Source organism: Equus quagga, chromosome 1 (genome assembly GCF_021613505.1).
Source record: "Equus quagga isolate Etosha38 chromosome 1, UCLA_HA_Equagga_1.0, whole genome shotgun sequence".
Lineage (NCBI taxonomy): Eukaryota > Metazoa > Chordata > Mammalia > Perissodactyla > Equidae > Equus > Equus quagga.
The window spans coordinates 7,074,469-7,091,364 of NC_060267.1; the positions used below are offsets into that span (position 1 = coordinate 7,074,469).

The window sequence follows — 16,896 nt, forward strand, 5'->3', positions numbered from 1 at the left end:
TTGATTGAAAACAAAAAGTTAAAATTTTTAATAGAAATTAAACTTATTGCTATAAATAATTTGATAAAACAAAATAAAGTGTATACATATCCTGATATTGCAGATTGTAATTACTTCAAATATGTTGAAAGTACTTAAAATCTTAAAAACTTAAAATCTTATGTTTTTATTTTTTTCCAGCCACAAAGGTGTTTTCTCTTCTCACCCCTTCATATTTTCCTGTTCCAGTGTTTCTTTTTCTCTGTGGGAAAATATTTAATATTTATGGAGTGTCAAAAATATACTTGTGCTTTACAAAACAAAAAGCATGAGCAGTCTACACTCAAGGAAGCCTCAAAATACTAAATCACAAGTCAAAGCATTTCAAATTCTTAAGGAATGTCTTTAAAAAGATGTGCAAAATTTATATTTTTATGCCATCCATGGTTTTTCTAACCTGCCAGATAAATAGATTAGCTTTGTTTTCCCTCAGAGAAGATGTAGCCATTTAGCTATAAGTGAAGTTTTAGATATAAGTATATATTAAGTATCTTGAGATATAAAGTAGATAAATAAGCAAAGTGTTGCACATACCTAAGTCAGATCACCCTCTAATTACAATGCAAAGAAGGAGAATAAAGATACCTAACACCATCTTTCAGTATTTGGTTATTTTTCTCAGAAATAGTAAATGGGGAACTTGAATGGCATTTAGCCTAAAAAAATTCTCTCCTGACTACTTCTATTAGTTTTACTTTCTTCTTTATCAACCTCTTGCTGAGTCTTAACTCTTAGAAGTAAACAAGCAGTAATTACTGTGCAAACGAGATAATTATCTTAAGTGGATTCTTCTATTTTCAATGACTGAAAAAGAAGAAAAAGTCTGTGGGGATATCTTAGAAAACTAAGTATCATACTTTCTCTGGAAATATCTTAGCACTGAATAATGACTTTGACTGCACATTTTGATTTTCAGTGGTCCTTAATAATAATAAAAAAAAAACTAATAGTTTTATAGTTGACTTATAAAGTAATTCTGGGATCTTAAAATGCATAATATGGAATTGCTTTTTTTTTTTTTTTTACAACAAACTCCATCTAAGAAAAAGTTATTACTGACTTTTCCTCAGTATTCTGAAGCGTGCATATCAGAATAACCTATAGTATGAACCTGGTAACAGATCTTAGTCTAAAAGCTGAGAATCAACAAGCAATCTGGACAGTATTTCTTATTAGTCCCTGAAAACTGTGTATGTGAAAACAAGAAACTGAACATCTAACCTCTGACATGGTTCAAGGTTTCTCTGATTAAGTCATTTAACAATAATTCATGTAGTGCCTACCATGTACCGAGGCCTTTGCCAGAGAACTTGATGATGGAGACAGTAACAGCTAACATTTACTGAATGGTTAACTGTGCCGGGCACAATGCCTTATAAATAGTACCCCAGTTAATGGGAAAAAATTGCAGATTTATTATTTTCATTTTATAGATGAGAAAGCTAAAGTACAGAGAATCAGAAACTTGCCCTAACAAGTAGAAGACAGAGCTTCATGGCACAACTCCAAGGGTACCATTCACACAAAATGCGATGCTGTCTCCTGGAGTACCACTCCAGCACCCTTGCTGATGGAGGCAGAGACAGGATCCGGCCATCTGACTTTAGGAGGTTTATCAATAAATAAGACAGATGCAATCTCCTGATCTCAGAACTCAGGGAAAGCAGATAATCAGTCTCAGGTCCCCCATGCATGCCAAAATATCTTGCCCCCGTACCCCAAAATCAATTAACATAAGTAACTAAGTCAATTTGGTTGGGAACTAGTGATTTGAAAACCAAGAGAAGACCGTAACCCTGGAGCCCTGAACAACATAAACAACATAATGGTGAAAACAGAAATTTCATGGAAATCTCAGAAATTCAAAGGAAAATCAGAGTTTTCCCTTCAGGAAGGAAAATATCTTTCAATCAAGAAAGTGTTTTGTAGGATAGCTTATAAGTTTACAGATAAAGTCTGAAAGACAGTAAATTTTGCTTGTGAAAAAACTCTCTGACACCTGTGGGGGAAAATATAAAAACGCTCTTCCTGATGATAAAATATGTTAATCTTTCTCTGCTACTTCTCTGAAATATTAAAGACACCATATGTTTGAATCATATTCAAGTGTTATAAAATATCATTTAGATAATCACATAAGTAATAAACAATAGCTACACTGAAAATCTGTTATGCAAAATGATATCAATTTTGTATAAATGAACAACAGTAAAGCTTCCTGAGTTCCAGACTGAAGGTATATGTTGCTTTCAAAGCCATTAAAAGTTCACAATAAATTCCTAGTAATTGGGATGAATGATTCTATTTGCTTTCTTAATTGCTAAAGCAGAGTTTTTTAAAAATAAAATTACATACTTTTTTCCCTTGAAAAGAATTTTTGGTTTTTGTTGTTTCTTTGTTTATTATCCTCTACATATATAAAAACTTGAATTAACCAGCTGAATGAGCGTTCTAGATTAATGGCACCCCACAAGGCCTGTGCCTTTCTTTTCCGATAGAATAACTTTTCCACTCCCCTCTAGGGCAGTCTGTAAAGGAACTTACATGTCTGGTCAAACAAGGGGGAAAAATTATTGACAGGCTACCTTTTTTCCTCACTGAAAATAAAAACAGTTATTTTGATTTCAGTTGTGGAAAAGTGATACCCCTACAATAAATTTTTTTAAAGGCCAGATTCTCTTACATTTTAAGTTTCTACACAATTTGCTTCCCTGCACAAGGCAACGAGGGTTAAAGAGATCAAGCACGACTGCACAGCTAGACCTCGCCCACAGGCGATCAGACCATTAGGGGTGGTGGAAACCGTCATTTTTCCTAGGAAAGTTTTCATCATTCCAGTTGGATATAAGCAATCAGTTAATAAGAAAACATGATTTGCAGCACACAAGTGGCTACTGATAACACGTGTACTCGGGATCTAGCTCCAGTCCACTTTTATTAGAACGGCATTGCCACCATGCTGGAACCACTGGCTCTTCAGTTGGCATTTTTTGTTTAGCAATTTGGTTGTTGTAAATTGTGCTAACAATTACCTTGACAGTTTAAAGAAAAGAATTCTTTGATATGATCTGCTCTCGCTTGCTAATTGGGATTTGCTCAACAATTTTTAGATGTTTGTTTTAATTTTTTTGTAGTAACAAAATACATAGGTAAAAATATATCTTTTTAAAATTTATATGAGAAAAATTTTATGAATTTATTCTTTTTTTTAATATAGGCATCCAACAATTCCAGTGCTAAATTTAAGTACAGATAAAGAAAATCAATATGCAATCCCATTGCATATTGATTTTCTAATTACAGAAGTACTTTACCTAAGTTGTCATTCCCAAAAGTATATCCTCTTATGAAGAGTTGCATGAACAAACCAAAAATACTGGCAAATAGAAACAAGAGGACGTGGGCAGTTTCTTAAAGATTCTCAAAACAAACCAGAATTACCTTTTCAAATATATCAGAAAAACCCGTTTTTAAAAGAACTGGATCTTTACAATCCTGAATTTATCCCAAAGTATGCATACATAAGAATCTTGATGATCCAGAATTTATCCCAAAAAATATACAGCAAAATAAAAAAAATTCCAGAGACCCGTACACATTACTGCTTAGACAACCACTAAAATTCGATTACCTTTTGGAGAACATCTAAAGCTGTAAGTACAGCTTCCTGTAAACTTGTCAAAACTGCTTCAGTATAAGATGGTAGAATGAAAGGGGATGCATCTGAACTTATTGGGACTGAAACAGCACTGTGCAATATGACTCCCAACTTTTGTAAGTCATCCATGTTGAAACCAGTTTTTATGTGTTGGTAGAGAGCCGGAAATATCTGAATTAAAGCTGTAAGAAAAGGCTGGCTGGGAATGAAAGTTAGCTTATCAAAAGTAATAGGAGGCTTAGTGCTTTCAGATCCGATTCTATACCAGGTATTCCATGCAGCCCACCAGAGATTCAAATCTTCAAGCTCATCGGTAACTATGGGTGGCTCAGAGCTACTGTATCTTCCAAGTCTTTCTCCAATGGAGTCTGTTCTTACGAAGGGCCTGCTCAGGCTAGGGCCTGATATGGACCCTATAAGGACAGGCACAGGTACATTAACCGCAGGTGGTGTCTCAGGCTTATCTGAGTCTCTGACAGGGGACACAATCTGTAGAATTTCCTGGAAGCTTTTCAGCGCAGCCAGAGATACTTCATTGTTTTTGCTGAGCGCTGCTGACTGTATATGGTCAAGAAGAACATCCCATGCTCTTGAAAAATCTCCTGTATTAGGAAGAAGAAGAAAAAATCTATAACCATAAAAGTAATCAAATTTTCGCTTACTATTAGATAGTTTAAAGTCTATTTGCTTTATTTTTCTGCTTAAATTCCTACAGAACTAGAACAAATATGTTTAGGCACTACCAATGTGAATTAAAATCATTAAAACCCAAAAATCCAGTAAAAATTTTTTTTTCAAGTAGAGGAACAAAGGGCACCAAGAAGAGGATAGGATGATGAGTATATCAAACAATGTTTTGGTCTTAAAAACAAAACTCTGTAAATACAGGTATACATGTTTATACAACTTCCTAGTACTTCTGCCTAAGAAGAACAGAATAAAAACTAATGAGGGTGAAAACAAACTTTTCAGTAACATCTTTAGTCTATCCATCTACCTTTATTTATTTATTTTTTTTAAGGAAGATTAGCCCTGAGCTAACTACTGCCAATCCTCCTCCTTTTGCTGAGGAAGACTGGCCCTGAGCTAACATCCACGGCCATCTTCCTCTATTTTATACGTAGAACACCTACCACAGCATGGCTTGCCAAGTGGTGCCATGTCTGCACCCGGGATCCAAACTGGCGAACCCCGGGCTGCGGAGAAGCGGAACGTGTGCACTTAACTGCTGCACTACCGGGCCAGCACCTCCACCTACCTTTATTTAATGATGAAGTAAGATATTCTCATTCTTAAGCATATTGGAAATGTTATAACAGTATGACAGATGTTTTTTATAGTTCTAAATGTTTAAAATAAAGTATATGTAATACTCCATAAAATTTTAAGTTTATACTTTGGTTTTCATATTTAAATAATTTTATAGTTGCAGAATTTGCTTAAACACTTTTAGTGAGTTACCAGAAGAAAATGCACCACAAAGAATAGACTGTCCCTTTACATGAGTCTAAATTTATTTCTGCCACATTAAATTGAGTCTGCTGATCCACCGTCAGCAGAGCATGAGCTGAATGGTAGCTGATGATTCTACTGATCAATTCAATCTCTTGTTCTACTCCTGTGACCAGCTAACTATGTTCATAATGAAGCTCTCCGTAGCCAGGTGTAGTTTGTCTCTACAAAGCCCAGCAAATATCATCTTGTTCCTAAAGCAATCCGTCCCAAAGTCTTTGTTAACAGCATGGATTATTCCCCATATACTGGGATTGAAACAGTGCAAAAATCAGAGGAATTGGTATTTTCCAAATCAGGATAACATAAGTAGCCTATGAAATATGTAAATGTTTGAGCTTTAAAGACTTTCTCTCCACAAAGGCCACAAATGATTAGTTTTTGTTAAAGGTATAAACTCCCGGGCCTGAGGAAGCATTCGGTTAACAGGAAAGCTGGAAGCAGGTGTGGTATGAAACAGCAAGCTCTTCTCTGTCTATATGGGACCAACTGTAGAACACCTGCCCAGTTCATGCCTCTTCCAATCTACACTGCTCTTCATTAAAAATTTAGGTATAATTTACATACAACAAAAAACACAGATTTTTCCGTAAACTATTCAAAGAGTTTTGACAAATTACATTTAAAAACTATCAAAACAGCAAAACAAATACTTCTGCTTGTTGCCATCCCAGTTCAAAGGTCAGTGAAACATTACATTTGCCAAGCAGAATGGTGACCTAACCTGAGATTCAGAATATTCCACATCATTGGAAAAAGCCCCTGCAATTCCGCCATTAGCATGGTCTCTGTCTAGAAGAAGTCCTCTTTCTAAAAGACTAGGTATAATTATCTATTGTACATGGTTATGTTAAAGTAAGAACCTTATTCTAAAATAATAATAAAAATCATTTCCTAGTGTTCAAATTATAAAGTTACCAAAATTACATGAACTGCCTTATGTTTCACTTACAAAAATCTAAATGTATGTCTATTAGTTCTTAATTTTTAAAATAAAGTTACTATCATGGAGGTATTTAAAAATGCTTATTTTATCAAAACTCAGCAAACATACAGTTAAGATTGGTGCATTTCATTCTATGTAAATTTTACATGAAAATAAAAAACTAAGATTTAAAAATATACATATATAAATATACAGAGAACTCTAAAGTGCACACGAAGGACTCATACAAAAATGTCTGTGGAGGGGCCAGCCCTGTGGTTAAGTTCACACGCTCCACTTCTGCAGCCCAGGGTTTCATAGGTTCCGAACATGGGCGGGGACATGGCACTGCTCATTAGGCCATGCTGAGGCGGCTTCCCACACGCCACAACTAGAAGGACCCACAACTAAAATATACAACTATGTACTGGGGGCATTTGGGGAGAAAAGGCAGAAAAAAAATGCCTATGGAAAGAGTAAAGATGCTTACACTTTAACATAAAGAGAAAAAGAAAAGCTAAATATAAAATACATTTCAAAAATAACATGTACAGCATGCTCATAGTTACGTACGAAAGTATTTCTGTTCACTTTTCTCTACCTCCCCTATCACCACCACCAGAACTGAAGGTATTATAACCTACACCAGGGTTTCTTAGTCTCAGTACCGTTGACTTTCGGGTTGGGTAATTCTTTGTTGTGGGGGTTATCGTATGCGTTGTAAGATGTGTAGCAGCATTCTTTGCTTCTAGCACATGTCCCTCCCTAGTTGTGACAACCCAAAATGTCTCTGGACATTACCTAATGTCCTGTGGGGAGGCAAAATTGGCCCTGGTTGAGAAGCACAGGTCTGCACCAACAACTTCCTAACTCATCTAGTATCCTGCCACCCTTCCTTGCTGCCATGCCATTCCACACATCCCACCCAAAGTGATCTTTCTGAACTGCTTATCTGATCATGTCACATCAGGGATTAAACCCTTTTGGTGGTTTCCATTGCTCTTAGGATGAAGTCCTAACTTTTCAACGTGACCTCCAAAGTTCTGCGTGGCCTAGCCTCTCTACCTCTACAGCCTCATCTGGAAGCACACTCTTCTTTGTTTTCTTCATTCCAGACCTTCAAACATGCAAGGGTCCTCACTTTCCCCTTCTCCTCAATCTTCTCCCATCTCTTTCACTCATTCTCTTTGCCTATAAGGCTCTTCCCATTTCACCTTACCCTTGCCTGATGAACTATGACTTACCCTTCAGATCTCAGGTAGAATATCACTTTCTCAGGGAAGCCAATCTGGACCCCACTGACCCGGTCAAATATCTCTTATAAGCTCACAATGCACCACTTCTTTGTAGCATTTATCATTGTAGCAATTTTGCATTTATTTATGTAATTATAGTTTCTCCCTCACGCTCATGGTAGCAAGGACAGTGTGTTTTTTGCTCATCATTGTATCCCCTAGAGACTAGTTCACAGTAGGTACACATTACATATTTTTTCAATGAAACAAATAAAAACATGTATACTTCTGCACACACCACACATAAATACAGACTGGCAGTTAAGATGGATTATTCTTAGGAAATAGCATTGTATATGAATTTTAAAAGACTCTTCTGTATTTTCCAAATTTCCTTTAACATGAATTACTTGTATAATCAAAAAAAAAACACATATATATACCTAAAGGTTGGAGTAAATATCTTCTAGTATTGAAGATTCTTGCTACTCCAGCCAATGTTAAAACCCATGTCTCAGCCCATTGCTTCTCTGCTGTGTCCCTTGAATGATGAATGAGAATATTGCCACCTCCAGACTCAATCTTTTCTTTGTCTGCAGTGGTGGAAGACTCTCGAACTCGATCCAGCAGATGAAAGAGAACCTGAATATTTATAAAAAAGCATATAAAAATTATTGATAACACAGCTTAAGTAATAGCCTAAGAAATAAGGAATTGTTATAAAAAAATTATACCTAACAGTCTGATCAATCCCATACATCAGAGGAAATTGACCAATAGAGGTATCTTTATATGCTTAAGTTTATCCTTAAGGTCATGGAATATGAATAATTAAAATAAATTGAATAGAATATCATCTAAGACTTGTTGAGTTGAGGTGTCAATGGAGCATCTATGGGGTAATGTACAGAAGGGAGTGAAGACAGAGAGAGGGGTCCAGGAAAAAATATTATTATGGGAGACATCTGGATAGAGGTTACAACTGAAGCTTCAGCACTAGATGAGGGTGTTTGAAAAAAATCAAGCAGAAAGCGGTTGGGACTTGAGGAATGTTTACATTTAAAGGGTACATTCAGAGGAAGGAATAGAAGCAAAGAAAATAAAATAAAAATTGAATAGAAAAGCAGGTGCATGCTGTGAAACAGAAGCCAAGGGAAAAGAAATTTCAAGAAGAAAATAATCAACAGTATTAAATGCTACAAAAAAAAATAGTAGAATAAGGATTGAGCATAGTGCAAAAGACTTGGCAATCAAAAGACTACCTGTAGCCTATGAACAATTTCTGTGGTTCTCAAAATAGAGCCAGCAGCATCAGCATCACCCAGGAGCTTCATAAACATGCAAATTCTCAGGCCCCAAGGGGGGTATCAGAAACTCCGGGGGTACAGCGGTGGTGGCTCAGCAATCTGTGCTTTAACAAGTATTCTAGGTGATTCTGTTACAAACCAATGGTTAAGAGACTCTGAAGTAAAATAATCTGGAAATCAACTTACAAGGGATAAGAAAATGCAGGGCAGGTGAGAAAGAAAAAAATCACAAGAATTAGGCAGCAAGCTTAACAATGAAGCTGTTTGAAAGGAAAACAGGAAGCAGAGAAAAATATCAGTTTGTTTTCTGAAACAGGAAGGGACACTCAAGCATGTTTCTGATGAGGAACAGTTAGGGGATGGAGTTGAAACAGAAGACACAGGGCACCAACCCTTCTAATTATTTTTATTAAGGAACATATATTATCAATTTTTTAAAAAGACATTTTGGGGTCTTTTTTATTAAATTGAAAACATTGTTAAATACAATTAAAGTTCACTATGCTGTCTATTGTCAAACTTACTGATTTCAAAAATTCACAAAAGCAGTGAAAGAATTATAAATAGAATTTTTTTCAAATGGAAAAGATGGAACAAAAAAAGAGAGCCTTTTAGCAAAGAGGGGACCCTCAATAATAAGCTGCTGATTTTGTAAGAAAGTTTAAAAAAGATGACAAGAAAGAAAAATTGAAAAATGAAATTGTGTATTTAATGAAGAAACATGTAAAATTTACAATTGGAGGTTACTTCTGTTTGGTCAGAGTCTGCAAGTAAATTTCATTATTGTTGATATTCTTTTATTTATAAAATTCTCATTTGAGTATATTATATTTGAATTACATGTAGTGGTTGAGCAACTCCTGGTTTTACAACTTGGGAAAACAGGGGAAAAAAGAGAAAGGCTAAGGCAGAAATCAGAGACAGATTAAAAAATGAGGCTTTTAATATTTAATTTGTTCTGTGTGAGGAGCAATTTAAAATACGACAAAGCTAACATTTTCTGTTTTGTCAAATGCAGAAATGCAAGGAAATTCTTTAAAAACTAACAGGAACGATTTTAATTTAAAAAGTATATAAGCGTGTCTCAATTAAAAGCCGATACCCCAGGCTATTTCACAGTACCTTCCAAATAACAGTGTGCCACGTTGAATGCTGTAATAACGTTCCATGTGCACCAATTGTTGAAAACAGAGTCTGCCCCGCACTCTTCCTCACGGCAGGACGGGGGTCCACACACAGTTCACCCAGTTTTGCATAAAGACAGAGCCACAAGCAATCGAACGGTGGTGCAGGGTGGAAGGGCCGATTTAAAACCACTCCTTTCTCTTCCGCCTGCTTTTGCTGTGCTGCCTCTTCCTTATTTAATTCTTTTTCAATAATTTCTCCTCTTTGAAAAAAATAATCTGAAATATTCCACTAAAAAGCAAAGTAGAAAAATATCACCGTATTAACAGATTTTATTTCAAACACGTAAATAAATATGCAACACATGGTTGTTTTACCTTTCAGAATAAAACTTTTTTTAAAAAGTACTTCAAAAATCCCTAGTAGAATGGCTATGAAAACATCTCTTCCTCTGTTAAGTGTCTCTATCTGATTTCAGGAGAACTGGGGGGAACAATCTTGTGCTAAAATTAATATTTCAAAAAATTTTTATTATGAAAAATTTCAAGAACATACAGAAAAACGGAGAATCCATCATGAGATACACAGAACCTAGATATAACAATTGTTGACATTTTGTCATATTTACTTTCTGCCTATTTTATAACCGCTACTAGATAAAGGCTTTAAAAAACATAACCATGATACTATTATCACCCCAACAAAATTCTTAACAATTCCTTAATATCACTTAATATTTTGTCATTTATACGAGAGCAATTACTATCTCCAAACATATCTTCTGACTTCACTCTCAACCACAGTAATATATGTGAATTAAGGAGTATTACGTCAATGGTAAAAATGTAGAGAATCCAATACCTGTGAACATAGACATAAAATAAAGGGGGTGATATCCAGCAGTGATTCAATCAACAGTGAATTAACCAACGACTCTTTGGGAGCAATTCTATTCACAATATGCTTACGTTTTTCCCATGATCAAATTTTTATGTAAAATATTAAGTTATCGAGCTTGTGAGGGAAATTTAAGTCTGACTTTAAAAACTTCTAATATACATTTAAAATAGTCTAAATAATTGCCTTTAAATAAATTTATATTGGGTACAGCTCTCCATACGTTCACTTCATGTAATATTAGCAATACTCTAACTTAAATTTTATTACTTCTATATTCAAGATGAGTAAAATGAGCTTGAGGTCAATAATTTAACAATTAACAAGAGGCAGACAGAATTAAAATACATGTATACCTCTTTCCACAGTCTAGGGTCTTCTACTATCATATGCCATCTACTAATAGCTAATAATAACTCCTATTAGCAGTATTGACAAACTACAGGACTGTGAAATGGTAAAGCCTTTTACTGAAGCTTTATTTACATGAAAATGTTGCTACTAAAATAATATTGAAAACCAATTAACCTTCAAACTAGAGTCAACTGACTACTTCTGTGTACTATTACCTTTTTACTAAATCCTCTCATAACAAACCTTGTAAAAGCCAAATTTCAGCTCAATATATCAAAATTATTCCAAATAATCTGCTATTAATGAATTATTTTTTAAATGATGTCATTTAACCCTTCATGCAAGATGTAAGTTTAATACTTAAAAGACATTTAAACAACTCCTAAAGAGCCAAAAGCATATTTGCTTGGCATTCATGCTCAGCTGCATAACAGTGACTCCTAAATATTCTCATAAGAAAGGAGGCAATGACACTTACTAATAAACCTATGGAAGTTAAACTAATATTAAGTTCTTGGTTATGAAGTCCAAAGCTGCCGGCAACATCTACAACTATCTGCAGGCAAGTGCAAGGCATTGTTGGTAGAAAATCTGTCACAACCAACTGAAGACACTGGAATGCAGTTCGTATCAAGGATTCTCTGAAAAAACAAAAAGAAAAGAAATTCATACTTAACGCATTTAAAAGATGTGTAAGTAAAAAATACATACCTTACAATAATTTGAACCAAGCAAAATTTTACTTTAAAATTAGAACAAGAAAATCTTTCCTAACATAGATCCAATACTTCAACATTTACGTAAATGTAAAAAAAGATATGCTCACTTAAAAATTAGCAAATAAAAATAAAGAACCTCTCAAGCATAAGAAATAAAAAACAGTAACTTTTAAAAGAGGAAAAGAAAATATTTATTAATGCCATATTATTTATATTTTCCACCAAGTAACCTAACAAAACTTAGACATTGAACGAGAACGGGAAATTGGCCACAGCTACTTTCTCACCACTGTACCCCAATAACTAGGATTGTGCCTAGCACATGTGAATACACACAATTTACTCAGTGAATGAAAATGAGTTTCTCATTCTTTCATATTTATATCTTATTTAAAATTCTACATCTAGTCTGTAAAAGAAAAGAATTGAATTTCAGATGAAGAGAATAAGAAGTATTTGCCTTTGGAGAGAAATTCTGGTGGTGAAAATAATAATGGAAATGAATTATAACAGCTGACCCTTATTGAGTGCTTACTATGCCACATGCTTTTAAGTGCTTTACAGATATTAATTAATTTCATCCTTATAACAATGCCCTATTTTATACATTGCATTGTAGGTTGGGAGAAGAAACCTCAACTTGATTTAAGGCATAGCTGATCTCCCTCTATTTTAATCATCTCAATATTTTGTAGTATTTAAGTAAATTTATTACTGCAAATATTTAAGAAAAATTAATTTTCCATAATAGTCACAAGAATCTCAATCATGTAAAATTCCTAGTCATCAAAAGAAGACAGTATGAGTCCTGCTACAGAATTACAGTATAACCAAATGTCTGCTAAATCTATTGCAATGTCTTACCTTAAATTTTAAAAGTCCATACATTTCCCCCAAATTTACACTTCCATCTGTATTCCCTATTTAGTTCATAATACCCCCATCCACTAAGCTGCCTAAGTCAGAAATCTGGGAGTCATTCCTGATTCTATTTGCTATTTCTCCCTTTGCCCCAAGAGTCAATCTGTTAAGTAGCTCAAATCATCTCCTCCTCTCTATTTCTAGAAAGTACTGCAGACTCTCTCATTTCCCATCTGCCCATGCTGCTGCCACAGTGATACATATCAAATGCATATCAGATTACATCATTCCTCTGCTCAAAATCCTAAAATGCCTCCCAAATATATTGAGGATAAATTCAACTAGTTTGTAAAAGCACATAAGGGCCTTCATAATTTTGGCTCTGATCCACTCCAGACCCACTCCACTCTCACCGGAGTCCTATTCTTTTGCAGCAGAACAAACTACTCTCTTACTAGGACCCTACTATAGGGCTTGTTCCTTTTCCATAGGATTCTACTTTTAGAGCAGGAGCTATTTATCTGCGTAATCAGAATAACTAGTAAGCATAGTATTTGGAAGACACTAGGCACAGAATAAATGTTTAATAAATGAACAAACGAATGACAAAAGTCTCTTAAAAGCAATTTCTTGGACTTCTTAATATATGCAGAGAAGTCAAGTCCTAGATGTTAATTCACACCATACCAAATATTTAACAAAACAAAACCCAATCTTTAGATGTGTTACAAAATTCGTTAGACTGGTGCATTTATTTTATTCTAAGAACCCTGTATTCTTGTATAAATGTCAAATAAACAGCAATTTTTCCATCCTTCCAAAACAAGGGTGAGCCCTAATAATTCACTATGACCACTCGGAAGTAGGGTTAAGAAAAACTATTCTAGATCTTAGACTTAAGCAGGAAGGGCATGCACAAAAAATCACCACTACCGCAAGATTTGAGGATGAATTCTCTTTTTATGTTTTATCACCTTTTGGATATTCATTTGAAACACTTACCCTTGATCATTTCTGATTGCTCCCATGACTCCAAGCACTAATGGCCATCCAGGCCCAAGACTGTCTCCCTGACTCTGCAGAATCTGCAACACACATTCTAATTGCTTGAGTCGGATATCTGGATGATTAATACTGGACATCTCCTTTAACGGGTTCAATAAAAGCAACTGCAGCCTCTGAAAGGGGGCGAGAAACTAATTAGGAAAAGAGGCCCCAAAAGACAGGAAGGCTTTGCTGCTGCGTTTTAAGTTTAAATTCATCCCTACTCAGACTGTAATGGTACACAGAAACTTTTCTATTAAAATAAACACTAAATATGATTTCTCTAACAGTAATCAGAATAGATTTCTTTTGTCCTCTGTCTTTTTTAAAATAAGAGAAAATAAAAATTAATCTTTAACATGTTAGATTTCAAGATAAACGGAGAGTGACTTTATGTTAAAAGATATTACAGACCCATACAGAAATGAATCTCACTAAAGGAAATACATGCATATATATCTAGCTATATTTGCAGAGAGGGAAACAACTCCCAATTTCTAAAATTACCTTTCACATATATTTAATGTATATAACATGTATTTAAATTTAAAATTCTCAATACTCCAAAAAAGTGAATAAGTATGATAGACGTTAACAAAGATGATATAAAACCATGAGATCAACATGTTGGAGAGTAAAAAAGCACTTTGTTCTATTCCTTTCAGCATCTGAAAGCACTTGCTTCATTTTCAACTTTCTTCTCTCTAAGGATTCATTTATTTGGTTCAGTGATTGAACAAACATTTATTAAGCTTACACACTGTGCCAGGTATTAAGCTGGAACACTGAGGATATAGACAAGAGTTTTCTTTTAAAAAACTTAAATTGTAACTGGAAAAAAATATGAAATCACAAAAAATTTAAGCTCTATAAAGAACATAGATCTTTTCTGTTCATCATTCTATTCCATTCTTTTTTTTTATTCTATTCTCTTTTCTCTTTTGAGAAAACGAGTTTTTTTACCTGGTTTTGTGAAAGTGGAGGATCATGGTTAAATGTTAATCCTGCTTTAATAAGTGAAGTTAAAGCTTCTGCTCCCCATTCTCTCATTCGAGAGTTTGGATGCTGGCAGACCTGCAGGTACACACATACGATGAACAAAAATTAAATATCTGATTTGTATACTTAAGCTATGTATCATACATTAATTTCAGAAAATAAAAATTAAAACACTACAGTTTCTGTTCTTTCACATTTTGAAAATTTTATCAAATGTTCATCAACAAGCATTGAAGAAAAATATTATATCCAAAATGTAAGTAAGCTTACCTTCTGAATAAATGGCAAGAGGAAGCAATAGAGAGACAGAAGATAAAAGATGAAACTAAATAAGTCACAGACAAGAAAGCACTTCATAAAAGTAAATGATGTCACCAGAGTAAACAAAAGAAGCAAGCTGATATTAAGGTTCCTAATTAGGTCCACCCTCATAACCAAATACTGTGCTAAAATTTTTAAAACTTATTTTTTTGTCATTTGATGAGAATGTCCATAATAAAGAAATCTGCATACATCCTTTAATTAAATCATAAAAGTAATTCCAATAAAATGGAAAAATAAGAAAAACACAAGCACTTTTTTTCCTTATTAAGAATAATACCTTTCTCATGCTACTAAAATAATACAAAATGATCATGGTAACCTAAACTGCACAAAACACGTATACTGACGGAAGCAGCTGTTATTAAGCAGCAGCTAATTATTAAGAATCATTCCATGGGCCAGCCCAGTGGTGCAGCAGTTAAGTGCACATGTTCCGCTTCTCAGCAGCCCCGGGTTTGCCGGTTCGGATCCTGGGTGTGGACATGGCACCGCTTGGCACGCCATGCTGGGATAGGCATCCCACATATAAGGTAGAGGAAGATGAGCACAGATGTTAGCTCAGGGCCAGTCTTCCTCAGCAAAAAGAGGAGGATTGGCAGTAGTTAGCTCAGGGCTAATCTTCCTCAAAAAAAAAAGAATCATTCCAACTTGAATACAAGAGAATTCAAATCCAGATACAATTCCCCGGCACTGTCTCTAATTAATGCTAGCAAAGAGGTTTTTCTCTTTGCAGAAGAGCTACCTCAACCACAGGAAAGGCGTCAAGGAGCAGTGTTGACTAACTCTCAGCCCCACCTGCCTTTAAGTTTCAGAAGCAGCTGAAACTGAGGTGCTCAGGAGACTGTGAAATAAAAGAAAGGGGTCCCAAGCTAAAGGCTGAAGGAGACTTTACCCATTTTCAGCCATAAAAAGCAACCTATTCTTCTTCACCAAAGCGATTACTGTAAAACTTTAGTCCCTGATAGAATATACAGATATAAGCACAATGAAAAAAAAAAGTTAATGCTGATTTTTCATATAGTTATCCTGAGTCATTAGTTCACTGTGTATGTCTTTATTCTTAACAAAAATGTAAATACAATAATTAAGAAAAAGAGGTTACCTCAAGTAGATGGCCAGTTAGAGGTCTCCATAGAATTTCTATTCGGTGCATGTTAACTAGACCAGTTTCTAACAATTTGGCAACAGCAAAAAGAGATGGTTCCTAGAGAGAAAACATACTGCATTTTGACACTATAAGGAGAATTTGATACTTCAATGTAAATAAGACTGAGAATACTCTGAAGAGCATGACTATAATTTGTATGTGATTAGTTAGTATAAAGTCAGCAACAAATATAAAAAACTTTAGTTATCATGAGACAAGCTTTTCTGCCCACCCTCAAGTATCCAGAATAGCTCCTAACTGGAAAATTTGGTTAGGAAGAGAACGTTTTAGCAGGAAAAGAGTAAAACCTCAAAAATTATAACAGAAACAGAATGGCTAGTCTTCGGACCAGAAGGAAGAATTCTGGTATGGACTGAAGCGTGTTCCCCCAAAATTCGTACATTGAATCCCTAACTCCCAATGTGATGGTATCTAGAGATCTGGCCTAGAATGGGGTAACTAATGTTTAATGAAGTCATAACTGTGGTGCCCTGATATGGTAGGATTAGTGTCCTTATAAGAGGAGACACCAGAGAACTTGCCAGCACTCACTCACTCACTCACTCATTCATTCATTCATTTTGTCTGTCTCTCTCTCCCTCTGTCTCCCTCTCCCCTTGCCATGTGAGGACATGGAAAAAAGGCAGCCATCTTTTAAGCCAGGAACAGAGTCCTCACCAGAATCAACCATGCTGGCAGCCTGATCTTGGACTTTCAGTTTCCCCAACTGTTAGAAAATTAATTTCTATA

The 16,896-nt window shown here is 35.0% G+C and overlaps 1 protein-coding gene across 2 annotated transcripts in view; it reads right to left on the bottom strand.

Annotated features, from left to right (window-relative positions):
• MON2 (MON2 homolog, regulator of endosome-to-Golgi trafficking) overlaps window positions 1-16,896 on the bottom strand; it is a 103,966-nt gene that overhangs the window by 28,628 nt on the left and 58,442 nt on the right. For both annotated transcript variants that reach the window (XM_046658089.1, XM_046658080.1), the window contains exons 20-26: window positions 16,102-16,203; window positions 14,640-14,750; window positions 13,635-13,810; window positions 11,531-11,693; window positions 9,799-10,092; window positions 7,813-8,011; window positions 3,671-4,299 (exon numbers count right to left, since the gene is read on the bottom strand). In XM_046658089.1, the coding sequence (XP_046514045.1) occupies window positions 3,671-4,299; window positions 7,813-8,011; window positions 9,799-10,092; window positions 11,531-11,693; window positions 13,635-13,810; window positions 14,640-14,750; window positions 16,102-16,203 (1,674 nt within the window). The remainder of the gene's footprint in view (window positions 1-3,670; window positions 4,300-7,812; window positions 8,012-9,798; window positions 10,093-11,530; window positions 11,694-13,634; window positions 13,811-14,639; window positions 14,751-16,101; window positions 16,204-16,896) is intronic.